This window comes from Monodelphis domestica, chromosome 8 (assembly GCF_027887165.1).
Source record: "Monodelphis domestica isolate mMonDom1 chromosome 8, mMonDom1.pri, whole genome shotgun sequence".
Classification (NCBI taxonomy): domain Eukaryota; kingdom Metazoa; phylum Chordata; class Mammalia; order Didelphimorphia; family Didelphidae; genus Monodelphis; species Monodelphis domestica.
The window spans coordinates 241,157,284-241,179,783 of NC_077234.1; the positions used below are offsets into that span (position 1 = coordinate 241,157,284).

Genomic DNA, 22,500 nt, shown 5'->3' on the forward strand with positions numbered 1-22,500 from the left:
GGTTTTGGTTTCCTTCCGTGCTTGGTTTGCCTCCATTTACTCTTTTCTGCAACTTAATAAATACTCAAGGAGATAAATTGTTGCTTTTCATTCATGCTTGGGATGTTTAAAATAGTTTTTTTATACTTTTGCCTCTCCTGTCCCTCGCTAGGAAAAGGAAACTTATAAGTAATATCCTACTCTTGTCAAATGAAGTGTCTCTTTATCTTCATTTCATATCTTGGTCAAAACAAGCCAAGTTCATTTTTATTTGCATTTTAATAATGATTTTGTGGGAAGCAGATTTTAAACTGTGATGGGACATGCTTTCAGTGTTGTTTTAAAACATAATAGCTCTTTTTCCTATAGTACTTCAAGGTTTGCAAAGAGCTTTACATAATTATTCATTATTTTCACCACAATCCTTTGAAGTTGATACTATTATTACCCCCAATTTACAGATGAGGAAACTGAGCCTGAATGACAAAATGGTTCCCCCAGGATCACACAGCTAGTAAGTATATATATGATGCAGGATTCAAAGTCAACTTTTCCTAACACCGATTCCAATAGTTCATTCCCTGTGCAATCTAGTTCCCTCAGGAAAAATGCCACAGTTTAACTGAAAAAATTGCTACCCAGAAGGCTAATAGCTCCATATTTTATTTTATTTTCATACTTACCTGTAATTCCATGAGGTAGGCTAGTTGAAGCATCAGTAACAGAAGTAGAGACGGTGATAGATGAGACTGAAGAGTTGATAGAAGGAGTTGTGGAGGAAGGTATGGTTTCAGGGGTGGTTGATGTGGAAGATTCTGGTTGAGGCAGCCCAATGACAGTTTGACTGGATGGTTGAGTGGGAGAAGTGTGAATTTCCCAGGTTGCAGACTGAATGAAAGGTGTACTGAGTCTATTCCCAGATGACATATTTGGAGGAATATAAATAGGACCAACTTTGGAGGAAAGGGTAGCAAGAGGAGAAGGTGGAATAGATTTGTCAGGAGCAGGAAAAAATGGACTGAGTGCATGACTGGATTCTTCATGACAGATGACTGGGTCTTGTAGATCACTAAAAACAAACAAATCCAAGAAAACAACGTGAGCCATGATGGAAGATTTTAGAGAATCACCTGCAGCACACCAAATTGGGCCCTTTTGAAATTTACTATAGTTGTGGGGGCTGATGATAGAATTCTGCCACTTCCAGCCTCAATGCTTATATCTCCCGCTACCTCTACCACAATACTCAGAATGAATGAAATCTAGAGGCAGCTAAGAAGACTAGTGTTTGAATCTTGCCTTAGACATGTAAACAGGGTATCTCTGGGCAAGTCACTTAATTTCTCAGCCTCAGTTTCCTCATTGGAAAAATGGAGACAATGCCAGCATCACCTCCCAGGGTAGTAATGAAGATAAAATGAGGTAATATTTGTGAGGCAATTTGCAAACCTTAATATACTATAAAAATCTTAGCAATTATTATGTCCTAAATTTTTCGACAGATAAATCAGATGAAAGTAACAATAAATCACCTGTGTATTTAGTTTCTTCCCTCCCCTCTCTCCCATAATTCCTTCATTCTTGGCATATGTTTAATTACTCAAAGAGCAAGTGTTGCTGCATATTATTTCAAGACTGGCTGTGAATATAACTGTAATTGTTGGCTTGGTTGCCTAAAGAATGGTGTTTTTTAAAGCCAAGCTCACATATAAATCAAGGTCTGATGGTTTTCACATAGAGCTAGTCTCTCATTACTAAACATCACAAAAATAAATAAATACATTATATCTGTATCTAAATATGCATGGAAGTCATGGCCAGTTATTCAGTCATGTCTGATTCTTTGTGACCCATATAGGCCACAACTATCCACTGGGTTTTCTTGGCAAGGATACTGGGATGGTTTGCCATTTCCTTCTCCAGTGGATCCTTTTGTCAGGTGTTCAGATATTTATTGACTTGCCCAGAGTCACATAGCTAGGAAGTGTCTGAGGTCAAGTTTGAGTCCATTTTCTCTTTGCAATGACTGCCCTACAGACCTAGAAAGGACCCCCTCCTCACCTTTGCCTCATAGAATTCTGCCTTTCTTTTAGCTGGGGCCCCATGATCTACATGAAGCTGATAACTCCAACTGCTAAGGACCTTTCTCTCAAACCAAATTATTTTTAAATGTCGTTGTTAAGTTGCTCTTCAGTCATGTCCAATTCTGTGTCCCCATTTGAGGTTTCTTGACAGAGATAATGGAGTGGTTTGTCATTTCCTTCTCTAGCTCAATTGTCATATGAGGAAATTGAGGCAAACAGGGTTAAGTGACTTGCCTAGGGTCGCATAGCTAGGAAGTGTTTGAAGCCAGATTTGCACTTGGGGGAGATAAGTCTTCCTGACTCCAGTGCCAGCACTCTACCCCCAGCACTACCTAGCTGCCCAGAATTTCACCCATTAGCAAAGGCTTCTCTGGGATTTGAGGGATTCTAATTTATTCTATATCTACTTATATATAATTTATATTTATATGATATCTACTTCTATGTACTTGTTCACCTCATTAAAATGAAAGCTCTTAAAGAGTAGATTTGTTTCATTTTTTGCATTTATATCCCCAGCTCTTGGCTGAGTGTTTGGCATGTTAACAGGTGATTTTTGTTGTGGCTCAGTTGTTTTTTCAGTCGTGTCCGACTCTTTGTGACCCCATTTGAGGTTTTGTTGAGTGGTTTGCCATTTCCTCCTCCAGCTCATTTTCAGGATAGGAAATCAAGGCAAACAGGATGAAGTCACTTACCCAGGGTTACCCAGCTGGAAGTATCTGAGGCTAGGACCTCCCATCTCTCTATCAACTGAGCAAGCCAGCTGCCCTCAGTGTATCATCTTAAATTAAAATCACTTCAATGTGTAATTCCAGAAACTCTTACCCACTGTTATTAGAGATGAACTAAATTGGATGTTCTTTTAAACACTTTATATATATATGGATATATGTATGAATTTATGTATTACATATGAATTATTAAGTGATAGAACTGTTTACATACCATTGCAATTCTTTTAGTTCTTTGCTACTCGAAGGGCAATGTGTCTTGAAGGAGCAACAGCACTGTTCTAAATTGTACAGAAAGAAAAGAATATGAATTCTTGTTAACCATCCTGATTTTGACACTGTTATTTACAAAAGAATTCCTCAAATGATCATAGATATAGAGATGCAAGGGATCTTAGAGGCTACTGAAACCAACTCCCTCATTTTACATATGAGAGAATTGAGGCACGATTTACCTAGGGTTATTCTGTCCCCAAATATCTCCGGCTGACTTTAAACCCACGTCTTCCTGACTCCAAGTCTTGTGACCTATCCATTATTCCATGTTGCCTCTCCATTGGTTCTCAGTCGTATATATAGAACTATACAGCAATTTGTAATCTAATAGCCGGAATCAGGTTATACTGATGCCATGTAGGCTTTGTCTTTGTATTCCTAGAGCCTAGTACAATGCTTGTACATTGTTGTACTTATTAATCAATGCTTATCAATTGATTGATCACATAAGGTGGCTTCTGCTTTATTCCTTTGTAGATTAAAAAAATAATAACATACTCACTATTGAGCACATGTCCTGCTGACACATGAAGAATTCTTTATTTCTCTCCAGTGACCATGTGTGGTGTAAAGGAATCCGATTTATTTCACTCATAACTTCTAATATAAATTGTGTTTTCATGGTTAAAATAAGAGTACAGGAAGCGGACCTGACCCTATGATTTCATTGGTGCAGGGAACTCTTCGATGAAGAAATTCTAAGGATGTAGGGCAGCACCAGCTCCACAGCTCATTGTCATAGAGAGCTGTCTGAGATATGGAGCTGCTAAGTGACTTTCCAAGGGTTTTATAATCAATATATGCCAGAGGTCAGACTTGAACCAAAGACTTCCTGGCTCTGAGGCCAACTCTCTATCTAACACGCCATGATGCTTCCCATAAAACAGGTTTTCTTCAAGGAGTAAGCAATTTGAAAATGAAGAACGCAATAAGAATAAACATGACATACCTATGAGACGCACCTCTATTCTCTTTAAGGTAACCAGCAAGGGGCAGATGTTCACTGTCATATTCACTTTGATTGTGAACGTACAATTTGATATGCTAAAGTGTGGAAAGAAATCCAAAAAAGAATTGTCTATCTGACCAGGATTTTGAGAAGTTTGAAATATAAGCATATATGTGTAGAAATACATGTATACATGAAAATATTTTAAGCAGACTTTATTATTTTTTCAGTGTTAAATTATTTTCTTTTTCCACCCAATGAGAAGGCAAGAAAGATTAAAGCTATTACAAAAGTGTAGAGTAATATGAAACAAACTTCTGCATTAGCCCTGTATTCTTTACCTTTTTTTCCAAACCTAATGATGATGAGAAACTTTTACAATGTTTTTCTGCCTCCTTTTCTATATATTTACATGTGTATATATACATATACAGGTACGTATATTAAATGTACATATATGCATATAGTGAACAAAGTACATACTTCTCTGGTGGTAATGAAAGACAGTGGCAGAGATGTGAGTAGATTTCCTCTAGTGATAGAAAACAAAAGCTCCTCCAGGTGTCTTATGTTTCTAGTCTGAATATCTCTGCTCATCATTGAAGGGGCTTTGCATTTTTGTTTTGTTTTATTATTATAATAATTATTTATAGTTTAAGATTTATTATTATAATTTATTATAATTTATTATTATATTATATTATACATTATATATTATATATTATTATATATTATTTTACATATATAATATAACATTATATATTATATATATAAGATGAAAAGCCTTGATTATAATAATTATAATTATACTACTATTATTACTGCTGCCGTTACTGCTCCTACTCCTAGCAGCTTAGATTTACAGAAGTCCAATCCAACATATTATTTCATTTAAGGCAAAATTATGCATGTCCATTTACATGAGATGAATGAAGAATAATGCTATAGGTTTGTTTTTCTTGCTAGCATAAACACTCCAGAAAATTTGAGATTCCTACCCTTAAACTATTGGTTTTTATATTCAGGAATATTAGTTGGGATAGGAAACACAGATCAAAGTAAACACCTAAATCATTTCTATAGGTATGTCTTTCCTTTTCCCCCTTTATCTCTCTCCTTCTTCACTCCTTCTCTTCTCTTACTCCCTGCCCCTCGACTTTTCCTACTATTCCTTTAACTTTCCCTCTTTTTCTTTTTCCTTCTCCTTTGTTATGCCTTAGTCTGCCAATGGTGCCCAGACACATGTCTTTGCTACTATGGTGATGGTGGCACTCAAGGCTAAAGATGACAAAAGACCTTATTTATACCAGTGGGATCCAATCTAGATGAGAATCAAAATACATGAACTTATATCTCTTGGGTTATCTACAGAATAATTACAAGAGCCTCAATTAGAGATGAGGCAAATAGGCATAACTAGAACTGGCAAATATTTAATTTCTATTAAAAGTTATAGAATAGAATGGAAGGAAGTTGGACAAAATGACTGACCTTTGGTTCTGTGTCCCACATGTTATGAAATATGACTGAAAGGGGAAAAAGATGTTATTTTGGCAAAATGAAATCTGTTAAGTACTTGAATCCAGACATTCATACAGGACTTAAGAAACACAAAAGATTTGAAGTTATTTTCTCTAGCTACCCAAAGTAACCCTACCAGATCTAGGCTCCACATTAATACCTCCACAATGGAGTGCTTGATGATAATAATCTATATTTATATATTCGTACACATATATACACATATTCATACATGTGAAGATATGTGTATATGCACATGCACCTCTACATATACATGTATATATAGTAACATGGTTTTACACATAAATATACCCTATACATAAATTTATAAAATTACACATATATTTATACACACACATATATAACCACTTTGCTGAATGAATTAATCCATTCTGCTATTGGACAGTTCAAATGATTAAGGAGATCTTTCTCATCCTGAGCTCAATTCCATCTAACTGGAACTTTCATATAATGGTTCTAGTCCTACCTTTTGGAGCAGCACATATCAAATCCCCCTTCTACATCAACATTTTTGGAAATTTGAAGAGAATGATACATATTTTCCCAGAAACACAGTACAACAATATTCCTTACTGTTCTTCCCACATCCCCAATTCTAAGTACCCACACTAATGAAGAAACCCAAGAAATAATCATTATTACCTCACTTAGGCTTTTCAGTGATTTTTTGAGTTCTGAAATTCTATAAAATAAGAGGATTTAAAATTAACTCAATTTAAGAAAACTGCTAAATAATTTCATTGATTAAGTAGATTTCAATTTCTTCTATATGAAAGCATTTATTATGTTGATATTAAGAGAATCAGTGACATCAGAGTTGCAAGACAAACTACGTGATCTGGGGGAAAGTTGTTATCAGGGTCTGTTTAGTCAAAGGTAAGCTTCATTGAGGAAGTAATTCCAAAGATAACAAGAAAAAAGGACCTGAATTTCAGTTCATCTATAGAATTTGCTATTCAACACAAGTATGCAAACAAATATTCAGTCCTGGGATCACAAAGGGAAAGAGTCTGGGTCAGTACTAGGCAAAATTTGCAAGAAAAGGAAATTGGTCCTTCATGTTCTCCCACTTCCCATTCTATTACCTGATTCCACTTGTTAAGACTTCCTTTTCAAACCCTGTAGGCATCTTACAGGTCAGCTTTCCCTCCCTACTCTGTCTAGCATCAACACCCCTAATATTCTCTTCAGGTTTATTTCCTGAAAAGTTCCCATGATTCAGAATTAGATCTCCTTCCTCCATCGTTGTTAACTCTCCCTCATTGAAAAAAGCAAAGCAGTTCTCTTCCTAGGGTTAGTAGCTTGGAATAAAAAAAATCCGAGAAGTTAATTCATACTAAAGCATTCAAAATGGACAAGTTTGGGGCCTGGGGCTAAGAAGAGAGAAAATTCAGGAATGGTTACCCAACAACATAGGCATAGCTAGTGAGTTATAGGAACCCTGAACTATGTATTATTCCCAAAAGTATGTGAGTAAAATGTCCTGATACTTAAGACATCCTTCAGATGACTAAAAACCAGTTCCCCCCTTCTGAATATATTTTCCCCTTCAATGATCTTTTATTTCAATTCATTTCAATTCATCAACATTGATTAAGAGCCTCTGATGCGCCAGATATTGTGCTAAATTCTAGGTATACAAAAAGAGGCAAAAGGCAATCCCTGCCCTCAGGGAACTTGCAATGATGTTTAATGAGTTTGTCCCTACAAAAAGGGCATTGATTCTGTTGTTTATTCAACACTGTTTCTGGTCCATGGACCATAGCATGGCAGCCCCTTGTTCATTGCTTCCATGACACTATTTATTTATCTCATCCTTTGCCATCTCCTTTTCATTTGACCAACATAAGGATCTTTTCCAATGAGTCCTTCTTCTTATCTGGTCAAAGCTTCAGCTTCAATATTTGTCCTTCAGATCGGTCAGTTAATTTCTTTGATTATTGACTGATTTGACTTCTTTGTTGTACAAGGAAGGGACTTTTAGAAGTCTTCTCCAGCACCACAATTCAAGTGTTAATTCTGCAGTGCTCCATTTTTCTTATAATCCAACTCTTGCAGTCATCATTGCTACTGGAAAAGTCAAAACTTTGACTATATGGCTGTTTGTTGGCAAGGTAATGCCTCTGTTTTTTTAATGCATAGTCCATATTTGTCTTAGCTCTCTTTCCAAAGAACAAGCATCTTTTAATTGAATGACTGTAGTCATCATCTGCAGTGATATTTGAGCCCAAGAATACAAAATCTGACACTGTCTTTCACTTCTTTTCCCTCTATTTGCCAGGAAGTGATGCGATCAGTTTTTTTTTTTAATATTAAGCTTAGAGCCAGGTTATATATTTTTCTTTCATCCTCATTAAGAGAGTTCTTAATTCTTCTTTGCAAGTGATATCATCTGCATATCTGAGATGAAATAAAACCTTAATTCTGGCTTTTGATTCATCCAGCCTGGCATTTCACATGATGTATCCTGCATATAAGTTAAATAAATACAGTGACAACATATAGCCTTGTACTTCTTTTCCAATCTTAAACCAATTGTTCCATATTTGGTTCTAATTGTTGCTTCTTTCTAAGTTTGAATTTTTTTTTACCAATTCTTTTAATATTTTGTTTTTAACTTCTTTTCATGTTCTTCCAAGGATTCTTTTGAGGCCTGATATCCTTTCACAGTTTCCTTTGAAACTAAACATGTTTTGTTTTTGGCATTGTTGTTCTCTTCTGAGTTAATATTTTGGTCTAAGTAACTTCATAAGGTCAGGGTTTGTGTGTGTGATGTATGTGTGTGTGTGTGTGTGTGTGTGTGTGTGTGTGTGTCTTTTTCTCATTTATCTAATTTTTTTTTCTTTTCATTACCCTATCTGTTGAGGCTCTTCTCTATTCTTAGGGTAGAGGGCATGCTCCAAGCTTGTAGAGTACACTTCTCTGGTATTTGGGGTAGGACTGGCAACCCTTGTTCCTCATAGATGTTGGTCAAGGAGGTGGCCCAGATGGCTTATTCTGGGACAAAACAGCTTTGTTTCATCCAGTTATATTCAGCATCCCATGCTATGAATTCCCCCATTGTTTTGTGGGCTATTCTGGTCCCCATCCGCTACTTTCCTTCCTCTGCCAAATGTCCAGGCCTGGACAGTTTCCTTGTTTTGGGCTCTGTTGCCTCAGGTACTCTGCTGCCATGTGGAAGTGGATAGGTTACTATAGTTGCAGTTCCATTTCTCTGTTCCTTTGTAGCCCCTGGGCTCTAATGACATTTGGAATAGCTCCACCTGGGTTCATCAGCATTCTTCAGTTTTGTTGCCCCTGCAGGGAGTCATGAGCTGCTCCAAGATCTTCTGATTCTTGCAGATGCTGTGTTGTTTGAATTGCTCTCTCCTCTCACCGCAGTGAGATGTATTCTGCCAGCTTTCCTTTGTTTTGAGGTGATTTGTTTTATTTTTGTGTGTGCATGGAGGAATGGGGAAGCAGAGCATCTTTTACTCCACCATCTTAGCCTTCAGCATGCAGTTCTCTTAACCATTGCTTCTTGACCTGCATTACATGCTCTTTGGGAGACAAGCAAGATGACCTGGTACTCTTATCTCTTTGAGGACTTGCTACAGTCTGTTGTGATCCACATAAAGGCTTTAGTGTAGTCAATGAAGAAAAAGTAAATGTTTTATGGAACTTCCTTGTTTATTCCATAATCCAAGGAATGTTAACAATTTGGTCTCTAGTTCCTCTGCCTGTTTAAAAACTAGCCTGTATTTCTAGTGATTCTTGGTTCACATATTGTTGAATCCTTGCTTGCATAATCTTAAGCACAACCTAACTGGCAGTGAAATGAGCACAACTGTTCAGTAATTTGAACATTCTTTGACATGGCTTTTCTTTAGAACTGAAACATAAACTGATCTTTTTTAATCCAGTGGTCACTGTTTAGTTCCCCAAGTTTGCTGGCATATTGAGTGCAACATTTGTATAGTATCATCTTTTAGGATTTTAAATAGTTCAGCTGGAATCCATCACCTTCACTAGCCTTTATTGTTAGTGATGCTTCCTATGGCCCATTTGACTTTATTCTCTAGGATGTATGGCTCTAGAACAGTAACTACACCATCATAGTTATTCGTGATATTAAGATCTTTCCTGTAGAGTTTCTTTGTATATTTTTACCACTTCTTAAACTCTCTTACTTCTGTTGGGATCCTACCATTTTCATTTTTTATTGTATCCATTTTTGCACAAAACATTTTCTTGATAGCTCTAATTTTTTGAGAGCTCTCTTACCTTTCCCATTCTCTCATTTTCTTCTATTTTTCTTGTGTATTGCTCATTGAAGAAAACCTTCTTACCTCTCTTTATTATTCTTTGAAATTCTGCTTTTAGTTGGATATCTTTTCTATTTTCCTTTCCATTTTGCTTTTCTTCTTTCCACAGCTATTTGTAAAGCCTCATTAGACAGCCATTTTGGTTTCTTGCTCTTTTTTTTTCCTTTGGAATATTTTTTGTTGCTGGCTTCTATACAATATTGTGAAACTTTGCCCATACATCTTCAAGCACTCTATCTACCAGAGCTAATCCCTTCAGTCTATTCATCACATCTATGTCATATTCTTAAGGGATATTATTTAGGTCATATTTATATGGTCTAATGATTTTCCCTACTTTCTTCAACTGAATTCTAAATGTGGCAATAAGAAGTTCATTATCTGAGCTTGTTTAACTGAGTATATCTACATTTTCTACCTTTGAGTGCAAATTATATAATCAATTGGATTTTGATATTGATCATCTGGTGATATACATGTGTATAGTAGCCTTTTGATGAAAAAGAGTGTTTGCTATGACCAGAAAATTATCTTGACAAAACCCTGCTAGTTTCTGCATTGTTTCATTTTGTATTTCATGGCCAAACTTTCCTATTATTGCAATTATTTTTTTTGACATTCTACTTAAGCATTCTAATCCCCTATGATGAATGTGATGTCATTTTTTGAGGAAATATCTAGAAGATGGGTAGTATGGAAGAGAGAAAGTGGGAAAGCATGCAGGTGTAGCTGTGACTGATGACCTGTCATTCAAACGAGAGTATTCTGATTTGGAATCTGACCAAGGAGAAGCAGTTGGAGGCAAACCAACTGATGGCTGCAACTTTCTGGTTTGAAAGAGGGAAGAAGGTTGTTTTTCTCTTGACTTTGGAGACTGAAGAAAGGAAGGTGGTCTTTGAAGACAGAAGAAAGAAGGACAAAAGTCCGGATCTCTATCTGATTTGCTCTGTTGTGATAGTGACTGAAATTCCAGACCTATCAGCCATTTCTCCCAATTGAAATATTCCACCGTCCTCCAACCTAAGACTCATTGTAGTATTAGGGAAATCCCCAACCCTCTTACCTCCATTTCTTATCCTTTCCTGTCTTCCCCAAAAAAGCCCCTTACTTAAGATAAAGAAAAGAGTTTTCATTTGAGACTTCATCAACTTACCCTGAGTTGATTTAGAAGAAGAAGAAGGAAGGGAGAGGGGAGGGAAAGGGAGGCTGAAGGGAGGGAGGAAAAGGGAGGAAGGGAGGAAGAAGTAGGTAACAGCCTGATCTTTAGTTATCAATTACCAATCTAAATAGTCCCTTATTACACTAGGTCTTTGTAGAACTGATCAACTATGGCCTTTTTTGACATCAGGATGTAGTTAAACAGTTTTCTTGGGATGAACAGAATTAATTCTACAGTTGTAACAATCATTCTTTTCATAAAAGTGACTAATAAATCTTGCTGAATCTCAAATGCCAATGGCATCAGTACTATCACCCATTTGGGCACCACAATAACAGGATAGCACCATATAATTTGGTGTTCAGTAACTATATATGTAACCAAATGAAGCCGATTTATGATGTTTCTCTTTCTTTGATGCTAGTCCCCAAAGAAAAGAGGACTGACTATTATTTTAGGAGAATCAGCTAACAATAAATTACTTACTTTGTTTTGTTTAGTGAGAGATCCTCAATTAAAGTGTCATTGACTGCATCCTGGTTCTGTCAGAAGCATAAAAAGTCCAAAATGAAACACTGTACCTCACATTTTCACATTTTAACAGGAAGCTGTATTATTTCTTTGTTGCTTCCTTCCACAGTCCCATCTAAAAGAATAGAGAACTGGATTTCTATTTGTGAACTGAATGTTGTTACTCAAATGATCATCTCTGTTCTCATTGACCTGCGTTTCTTAGATCTGGACAAGAGCTGGCTAAACAGAGCAAGTCTAAGTTATCTGTTTCTTACATACCAAATTCTGAAGATCCCATGGAAGTTAGGTTCTTGAGTCTTTCTCCCCTTAGGGTGTTCTGGCCATTGTATTGTAATGAGTTTAAGCTAGATCCCTAAAGTTCTCACAATAATAAAATAATGCCCAGATTCTGGAAGAAGAGCCCAAGAAGCAGACTAAGAATTTCTGGAATACCAGAGAACAACCTAGAGTATTCTACAGTTGGTCAATCCTTCAATGCCAGGCACTGGATTTCAAGACAATTGGCTGGAATGGGAACAGCTTCAGAAAGATATAAAATAATGTTGGATTGGATTAAATTCTATTCCTTCTTATTGAGGGGTTTCTAAGGTAGTTTGTGTTTTCTAGTAATAACAAAATAAGATTGTATTAAGCGTTTCCTCCTCCTGCAAATGGGAAAACTAAAAGTTAAGAAAATGTTTTGATTGTTAGGAACTCATAACCAACTGTGGTACTTACCAAACCAGCAGTTCTGTGGAAGTCATTATTTAAACTTGTATCAATTTTTATATATTACATATTAAATTCATAAGTACATCAGGTGGAATAGAATGAGCCTTGGGGCCCAGAAGACCTTCTCTCTCTCTGTCTCTCTGTCTCTCTGTCTCTCTGTCTCTCTGTCTCTCTGTCTCTCCCTCCCTCCCTCTCTCTCTCTCTCTCTCTCTCTCTCTCTCTGTCTCTCTGTCTCTCTGTCTCTCTGTCTCTCTCTCTGTCTCCCTCTCTCTCTGTCTCTCTCTGTCTCCCTCTCCGTCTCTCTGTCTCCCTCTCTCTCTGTCTCTCTGTCTCTCTGTCTCTCTCTCTCTCTCTCTCTCTCTCTCTCTCTCTCTCTCTGTCTCTCTCTCTCTCTCTCTCTCCCTCTGTTTCTCTCTCTCTCTCTCTCTCTCTCTAGAGGTCACATTTCATTTTTGATACAAATTGCCTGTGTACCACTGATCAATTCATTAATCTCTCAATATGCTGTCTTATTGCAGTAAAATGATTTGCAATGATAGAGGGACTTTTCTTCACTGGGAATTCATCTTCCAATAAAATATATTTGCCATAACCTCCTTTGGTCTCAAAGTTATGTAAACAAAAGTTAATTTATTACTAAGGATAACCAAAGAAGTGTTTTTCCCCTTAGATTTCAAGAATAATAAAACCTACCATGTTCACATTCTGAGTAATATTGCTTTCTTCATGGTTTTCCAATATCACCTCACCTCTATAGAACACTGAAAAACAAATAAAAACTTTGAAATTTGTGTTCTTAAAAAATGAAGGCTGATTATAGTTAAAATTTTAAAATATAAAACCATTCACATCTTATGTTTGGATCTTTGTCACAGTCTTTTTTCTTTTTTAACCCTTATTTACTGTTACCTTCCATCTTAGATAGTGTTTTGGTTCCAAGGTAGAGGAGTGTTAAGGGCTAAGCAGTGACTTGCCCAGGGTCACACAGCTAGGAAGTGTCTGAGGTCACATTTAAACCCCAAACTTTCCATCTCCAGGCCTTGCTCTCTATCTACTGAGCCACTTAGCTGCCTAAATAATTATTAAGCACTTACTTTGCACCAGGCATGTTGCTAAGTATTTGGGAAATAAAGAAAGGCAAAGAAGAAAACAAAAAATAGTCTCTGCTCTCAAAGTTTATTGTATGAATGCTACTTAGCATACTATCCTAATAGGGGTTTCAAGCAATTATTAAGAATTTTAGTATTTTCCAAATCCTTATGTGAAGAACAAATGCAAGACAGCCCCTTCCTGGACCTCTAAGTAGGTTGGTGGTTAGATCTGGAGTTGAGAGGTCCTGGGTTCAAATTTGACCTCAGATACTTCATAGCTGTGTGATCTGGGCAAGTCACTTAATCCCAAATACCTAGGCTTTACCACTCTTCTGCACTGAAACTCATTGATTCTTAGAGAGAAGTTAAGGATTAAAAAGAAAAAAAACCTTTCATTGGAGCATAGTGATTAGATTTTAAGGCAGAGCTTCTCAACCTGAGTCCATGAATTTGAATGGGGAAAAATTACTTTTCATATTCTAACTAACTTTTAAAAGAAACTTAGCAGAGGACAAACTGAGGGAGTAGAAACACCGAGGAAAAGCAACTGCCTGACTACAATGGCTGAGGGGACATGACAGAGGAAAGACTCTAAATGAACACTCTAATGCAAATACTAACAACATGGCAATGGGTTCGAATCAAGAACACATGTGATACCCAGTGGAATCACGCGTCGGCTACGGGGGGTGGGAGGGAGGAAAAGAAAATGATCTTTGTCTTTAATGAAAAATGCATGGAAATGATCAAATAAAATACTATTAAAAAAAAAAGAAACTTAGTATTTCCTTTAATTATGAACTGGAAAAAACCCAAACAAACAAAACAGAAGACATTGTTTTGAGAAGGGATCCAAGGATCTCACCAGACTGCCAAAGGGCTCCAAAACACAAAAAAGGTTCCGAATTCTTGCTGGAGTCAACATGGTACTTTGGGGAAAGTCCAAACTGAAGCCTCTAGAGAATTGAGGGTAAATTGAGGGGCAAGCCTGGAGCTACTACTGTCTCACATCTGTGTATTGCATGGCATTTGCCAACTACTATATTATGGTAATATGATGAATATTTAATTGATTGAGTGGGAACAAGGACCGTTCTTTGTTTGCCTTTTAAAAAGAGTATATCTCTAGCACTTTAGCAAGGTGGATAGCAAAGTGGATAGAATACTGGGCCTGGAGTCAGGAAGATCGGAGTTCAAATCCAGCTTTGGATATTAACTGTGTGACTCTCAGAAAGTCTCTTAACCTCTGTTTGCCTAGTCCCCTGGAAAAGGAAATAGTGGCAAAGCACTCCAACATCTTTGACAAGAGAACCCCATGGACAGTCTTTGCACTGATGTAGAGTTGGACAGAACTGAATGATGGAACAGCACCATGTGCCAAGCACTGGACCAGTAAGTGTCAAAGCGGAATCTTGAACCCAATAATTCTGTCTCCAATTCCTGGGTTCTTTCTACTCTACCTCATTGCCTCTTTTACTTGAAATGAATGATTATTTGAATGAATCTCAATTTTTGCACCATTTAGAAAGCATTGTATAGCTACCATATACACTTTAGGGTTCTTTCATTTAAACTAACAAAATAAAGCACCGACACAAGGGGGGGAAACAAAGGGGCATTATAGTTATTTGATTTTGCAGAGGGTGAGAGGTATGTACAATGCATGATGTTAAAGAGATGATAAATTCTATTAAGGAGATAGAAAAGTGGCGTGTACATTCAATGGAGTGTCACCTGCTACAGGAAGCCTTTCCTCATCCTTCTTATTTCCTCTGCTGCTGATTTCGAATTTGTCTGGTTTATAGCTTGTTTGTACCTAGTTTTTGCAAGACCTCCATTGGACAATGAGCTTCTTGAGAGCAGGGACATGGCTTGGAGTAGGGAAACCTGAGTTCAAGTCTTACCTTGGACACATACTAGCCTTTTGACTAAGGACAAATCATTTTGAATATGTCTAAAAGAATGTAAACTCCTTGAGGGTCTGTTTCTTTATTACTTTTGTATCCTTGGCACTTAGCACATTGCCTGGGATGTAGGCTTTGCTTAGAATAAATGTTGTTGATTGACTTGCTCTTGGTTCTCTTAACCTCTCAGTGGCCCAGGTGACCTCTTAGGATAATACCTTATAGAGCAGCTGCCAATCTGCATCAGCAAAAGCCATTTCTACACCAATAAAATCACAGGTCTGTTATTTTCTTTCAAAATAAAAAAAAACAAACCAGCCAATATTTTCTCGCCAGGCTCTACCAGGAACATCGCGCCCAGAGCACAGTTCAAACCTGTAAATTTTTCATTTGCTTACTGTAATATTTGGATCCAAAATGAGTTGTTTACATGAAACTGCTCTCTTCCTTAACCAAGGCTGATCTTATATTACTTAAAAGCTTCTTGCTGGGCTTTTCAAATAAATTATTAAAAAGTTAAGATGACCACAGCTGAGGGAGTAGACCCAGAAAATACTCCCAGATTGACCCCATTTCTCTTATTGAATTCCCGACTCCTTAATAGTATGGCGTGCTCAGATAGTGCCCTCTCTCTTTCCCTTGCCTGGGATCTCTCACTCCAATTCATTGCTGAAACACATTTTTGGTCATCTTTTTGTGCTTGCCCTCATAGATTTTAATGAGGAAACAGCCCTGATGCCAAGACGCTGTGAGGAGGGTGGCCGTTCCTTTCCTTCAGGGGCCCAGGAGAAAAAGAAAACATTCAGGTTTCAAGAATAGCATGTTCTCATGAGATTTCCACCTCAATTTTAAAAATAGTGGATACTTTGGGCTGGGGAAGGGAAAATACATTACTGGCAACAGTGATCAAATGAGCCTGGTAAAACTGAGGCTTCAGACTCCTGGCTTAATGAGTTGATTTGTGCTTGGCATTAGATAACCATTTAATTTCCACGTTATATGTTATTTATGAATTTATTTTGCATGTTGGCTTAAAAGGGAATTTTATACAAGAAACAGGTTTGATAGTAACTATGCTCATGAGATAATGGAAGGAATTGGTAATGTAATAATGACAGTGTAATAACACTAGGATTTCACTAGCATATTTAGAGCTAAAACAGACCTTTGAAGTATTCTTGTCCAGGGACACTTAAAGGGAGTGCTACAGACTCCTAGGGGATCTTAGAGGCTCTCTCAAAGGGACTTGGACATTGATATTCTTTTCATAAAAATACTAAGTTATTTTAATTTTTAATATGGTAAATATTAATAGCTAAGGTTGATATAAACAAAAGCTCTTTGGGGGAGCCCTTAATAATTTTTGAGAATGGAGAAGGAATCAAGATGGCTATTTAGAAGCAGCAAAAGTCAAGTTCTCTGTGAAAGCCCTTCCACACCAATCAAAAACAAAGCCCTTTGAGGAGGACACAAGAACCAATCCAACAATAGGACAGAGCTGGGGGACCCTCCTTCTCCATTCAACTTAAAAGGGATGCAGAGAAGGCTGAATTCTTGGGTTTAAGGAAAAGAAAGAAGGTCCTAGGACCCTTTCCCCACCTACTGTGCTGAGACTCTGATCTGAGACTAGGATCACTGGGAGAGGGCTCCAGTCTGGAGGGAGTGCTTTGCTACTACAGCTACTCGAGGCTCAGGGCTCTGACCGCAGCTGGCAGGGAGACAGCTGCAGGAGAGGATCAGAGAGGAGCCTGGTTGCAGCCTTCATCCACCCCTCTCCATCTTGGGCCTCTGCCTCTGGAGGTTTTGGTCTCAGGGCACATCTAGCTCTGCAGATCAGCTCAGCCTGGCATAATCCCATCTATCAATAGTGCAGATAAGAAGCCTTCAGAGGGTAGGGAAGGTCAATTTCCAACACCCCTCCCCCACATACTGTGCTAAGATCTTCAGTAAGAACCCAGCTGAGACCGGAGGTTCTAGGTTCAAATCTGGCCTCAGACACTTCCCAGCTGTGTGACCCTGGGCAAGTCATTTGACCCCCATTGCCTAGCCCTTACCACTCTTCTGCCTTGGAGCCAATACACAGTATTGACTCCAAGATGGAAGGTAAGGGTTTAAAAAAAAAGAATCCAGCTGACTGGGATCCCAGGGTGAAGGCTGAATCTGTGACAGAGTACCTTGGTACTACTGCAGGGCTCTGATGGGACACCTGGCAGGAAGGTGGCTGGCTGAAAGGGGTAGAGAGGAGGATGAGGGTAACTACCTTTAGCCTTCACTTTCACCTGCAGCTTCTGTTGGCAGCTGGGGAAGATCTGGTCTCAGGGCTCATTAAAACAACAGGTCAACTCCATCAGCCTAAACTAGTTAATTAGCAGAGCAGAGAAGAAGCTTCTTCAGGACAGAATAGCCCAAACCCACAGATCCAGCAAATAAACAGAGGAGCAAGGTTACAGTCACTGATAGGGGGTGGGGGTAGAAGGAAAAAATACAAGTAAACAGCAGAAAAAAGAAACAAGAAATTACAATTGACAGCTATACAGGTAATGAACAAAGAACAAATGAACAGAGGAGGATCAAAGAACATCAAGCAAAAACTCAGGAACTCCAGCAAATTGGACCCAGGCTTTGGAAGAACTCAAAACACAATTCAAAAAACAATTAAGAGAGGCTAAAGAAAATTGGGAAAAGAACTTAAAAAGCAAAAGAGACCAACTGGAAACAGAGGCAAATTAATTAAAACAAGAAAATAGTGTCCTAAAAGACAGAATTGACCAACTTGAAAATGAGGCAAAGAAAGCAAAAGATGATCTACAAAGAAAAACAGATCAAAATGAAAAGCATGACCAAAAAGCAGGAATGAAATTCAGTCTTTAAAAATTAGAATCCAACAACTAGAAGCAAATTACTTCACAAGGCAGCAAGAATCTGTAAAACAAAATCAAAAGAATGAAAAAATTGAGGAAAATAGGAAACATTTCATTGATAAAACAGACCTGGAAAATAGATCCAGAAGAGACAATTTAAGAATTATTGGACTACCAGAAAAACATGACAAAAGAAAAATCCTGGACATCATTCTACAGGAAATTATCCAAGAAAACTGCCCTGACATTCTTGAACAAGAGGGTAAAGTGGAGATAGAAAGAATCCACAGATCACATCCTGCATTAAATCCCCAATTGTCAATGCCTGAGAATGGTATAGCCAAGTTCAAGAACTTCAAGATCAAGAAAAAGATACTATAAGTTGATTAAAAAAATAGCATTCAGATATCCTGGAGCCACAGTTAGGATAACACAGGACCTGGCTGCATCCACACTGAAGGACCAGAAAGCATGGAATATGATATTCCAGAAAGCATGGGAACTGGGTCTATACCCAAGAATCAACCACCCAAGAAAAATGATTATATTCTTTTTTTTGTACTTTGGTAATTTATTAATATTTTAGACATGCATTGGTAAATAAAATTATAGACAATTATATTAAGATTACAAAAAATGATTATATTCTTGTAGGGGAAAGTATGGTCATTTTATAAAATAGATGACTTCCAAGCATTCCTAAAGAAAAGACCTGACTTAAACAGAAAATTTAATATCCAAACACAGAACTCAAGAGAATTACCAAAAGGTAATTAAGAAAGGGAAAAAGTATATTTTTAAATGGACCCAGTAAGTTCAAATGATTTGTATTCCTATAAGAAAAGATGATATTGGTAACTCTTAAAAATTTTTATTATCATCAGGGTAACTAGAAGTATACTTGGAGGATACAGTGATAAACTGTATAGGATGCTATGTCAAAAAAAAATCAGGGGTGAAAAAGGATAATACTAAGAGAAGTGGGAAAAGAGATAAAATGGGACAAATTTATATTTCATAAAGAAGCACATTGGGGAGGGTGGGAGAAGACCAATACAATAGAAGGGTGAAAGAGGTTGAAGACAGGTAATAATTAAATCTTACACTCATTGAAATTGACTCAGAGAGGGAAGAACAATTAGATCCATTGAGGAAGAGAATTATATTGTGCCCTACAGAGAAGGAGAAGGGTAATAAATGAGCTGGTAGGGAGGGGAGCAATTCAAGGGAAGGAGAAGTTGGGGAGTCATTTAAAAGTCACTATAGTAAGAGGGGAATAAATAAGAGGGGAGGGGTGGGAATAGGTCAATGAATTGGGTCAATGAATTAAGTGCAACTTAAAAAAACTAGAAAAAGAACAAATTAAAAATCCCCAGATAAAAACTAAATAAGAAAACATAAAAATCAAAGAAGAAATCAATAAAATTGAAAGCAAAAGAACTATTGAAGTAATAAATAAGAATACAAGCTGGTACTTTGAAAAAAACCCAAATAAAATAAAGTACGGGTTAATCTAATAAAAATAAAGTAGAAAGTCAAATTAAGAGTATCAGAGATGAAAAGGACAGCTTTACCTCTCATGAAGAGGAAATTAAGGTAATTATTAAGAACTATTTTGCCAAATTATATGGCAATAAATATGACAATTTAGGTAAAATGGGTGAGTATCTACAGAAATATAAATTATCTAGATTAACTAAAGAGGAAATAGAATACTTAAACAATACCATCTCAGAAAAAGAAATTGAAAAAAACATCAAGGAGTTTTAACTCCCTAAGAAAAAGTCCCCAGGGCCAGATGGATTTACAAGTGAATTCTAGCAAACATTTAAGGAACCACTAAACCCAATACCATACAAACTATTTGACAAAATAAACAAAGAAGGAGTCTTACCAAATTCCTTTTATGATACAAATATGGTACTCATTCCAAAGCCAGGCAAACCAAAAAACAGATCAAAAACCAAAAAATCTTAAATAGAATACTAGCAAAAGGACTCCAGAAAGTTATCATGAGGATTATTATTATTATTCACTCTGATCAGGTGGGATTTATACCAGGAATGCAAGGAGAGTTTAATATTCAGAAAACTGTCCATATAATTGACCAGACCAATAACCAAACCAATAGAAATCACACGATTATCTCAATAGATGCAGAAAAAGCCTTTGAAAAAATATTTTCAACACCAATTACTATTGAAAACACTAGAAAGTATAGGAATAGATGAGCCTTTCCTAAAAATAATAAACAGTATATATTTAAAACCATCAGCAAGCATCATCTGCAATGGCGACAATTTAGAAGCCTTCCCAATAAGCTCAGAAGTGAAGCAAGGATGACCATTATCATCTCTATTATTTAATATTGTTCTAGAAATTCTAGCAATAGCAATTAGAGAAGAAAAAGAAATTGAAGTAATTAAAGTAGGCAATGAGGAGACTAAACTATAACTCTTTGCAGATGATATGATGGTTTACTTAAAGAATCCTAGAGAATCAACTAAAAAGATAGTGGAAATAATCAACAACTTCAGCAAAGTTGCAGGATACAAAATAAATCCACATAAGTCATCAGCATTTCTATATATTTCCAATACAACTCAGTGGGAAGAGTTTGAAAGAGAAATTCCATTTAAAATAACCCTAGACAATATAAAATAATTAGGAATCTATTTGCCAAGACAAACACAGCAATTATATGAACACAACTACATAACACTTTTCACACAATTAAAGTTAGATCTAAATAATTGGAAAAATATTAATTGCTCATGGGTAGGACAAGCCAATATAATAAAAATGACAATCCTACCCAAATTAATTTACCTGTCAAACTATCAAGAAACTTTTTTATTGAATTAGAATAAAATTATAACAAAGTTCATTTGAAAGAACAAAAAATCAAGAATATCACAGGAACTAATGAAAAAAAATGTGAAGGATGGGGGCCTAGCAGTACTACATCTTAAAATGTACTATAAAGCAGTGGTCATTCAAACAATATGATACTGGCTAAGAGACAGAAGGGAGGATCAATGGAATAGACTTGGGGTAAATGACCTCAGTAAGATAGTGTACAACAAATCCAAAGAGCCTAGCATTTGGGACAAGAACCCACTAATTGACAAAAACTGCTGGGAACATTGGAAAACATTATAATTAATAAGGAGGTAAGCCAATTGTACAAAAAAAAATCAATCCATTTCCTAACTGACAAATTGGAAAGGGACATTAATAGGCAGTTTTCAGATAAAGAAATAAAAACTATCAATAAACACATGAAAAGGTGTTCTAAATCTCTCATAATTAGAGAAATGCAAATCAGAACAACTCTGAGATACCACCCCACACCTAACAAATTGGCCAATATGACAGCAAAGGAAAGTCATAAATGTTGGAGGGGATGTGACAAAAGTGGAACACTAAACCATTGCTGGTGGAGTTGTGAATTAATCCAACCATTCTGGAAGGCAATTTGGAATTATGCCCAAAGGTCTTTAAAAAACTGTCTGCCCTTTGATCAAGTAATACTACTGCTGGATTTGTTCCCCAAAGAGATAGTAGGGGAAAATATGTGTACAAAAATATTCTTAGCCATGCTCTTTGTAGTAGCAAAAAATTGGAAAATGTGGGGTTGCTCTTCAATTGGAGAATGGCTGAACAAATTGTTGTATTTGATGATGATAGAATGTTATTGTGTTGAAAGAAATAATGAACTGGAGGAATTCCATGTGAACTGGAATGAACGACCTCCAGGAATTAATGCAGAGTGAGAGGAGCAGAACCAGGAGAACACTGTACACAGAGATACTGTGGCACAATCTAATGTAATTGACTTCTTTACTAGCAGCAATGCAATGATCCAGGACAATTCTGAGGGACCCATGAGAAAGATCACTATACACATCTAGATAAAGAACTGTGGGAGTAGAAATGCAGAAGAAAGACATTTCCTTGATCATATGGTTCGATGGGGATATGATTGGGGATACACACTCTAAATGATCACTCTATTGCAAACATTAATAAAATGGAAATAGGTCTTGATCAATGACACATGTAAAACCCAGTGGAATTGCTTGTTGGCTCCAGGAGGTGGGAGGGAAGAGGGGAGTAAAAGAACATGTATCATGTAACCATGAAAAATATTCTAAATTAGTTAATTCAATAAAAATTAAAAAAAAATAATTTTTGAGAATATAAAGGGAGTAAGGAGTTTTAAAATCATTGATTTCCAACACTGTCATTTTAAATGGTCAAGGTAACAGAAGCTCAGAAAGAATAAGTAACTTGCCTAATATCACATAGACCCTAAGGGGCAGAGTTAGGATTTGAATCTGAATCCTTAAATTCCAGATCCAGATCTTCTTTC

At 36.8% G+C, this 22,500-nt stretch overlaps 1 protein-coding gene across 2 annotated transcripts in view; it reads right to left on the reverse strand.

Moving 5' to 3' along the window:
* The window catches only part of ADGRG2 (adhesion G protein-coupled receptor G2), a 178,984-nt gene that overhangs the window by 29,511 nt on the left and 126,973 nt on the right, over nucleotides 1–22,500 (reverse strand). For both annotated transcript variants that reach the window (XM_007500817.3, XM_056808693.1), the window contains 7 exons: nucleotides 12,963–13,030; nucleotides 11,511–11,566; nucleotides 6,204–6,243; nucleotides 5,511–5,545; nucleotides 4,020–4,114; nucleotides 3,009–3,075; nucleotides 663–1,048 (listed from right to left, as the gene is read on the reverse strand). In XM_007500817.3, coding sequence (XP_007500879.1) covers nucleotides 663–1,048; nucleotides 3,009–3,075; nucleotides 4,020–4,114; nucleotides 5,511–5,545; nucleotides 6,204–6,243; nucleotides 11,511–11,566; nucleotides 12,963–13,030 — 747 coding nt within the window. The remainder of the gene's footprint in view (nucleotides 1–662; nucleotides 1,049–3,008; nucleotides 3,076–4,019; nucleotides 4,115–5,510; nucleotides 5,546–6,203; nucleotides 6,244–11,510; nucleotides 11,567–12,962; nucleotides 13,031–22,500) is intronic.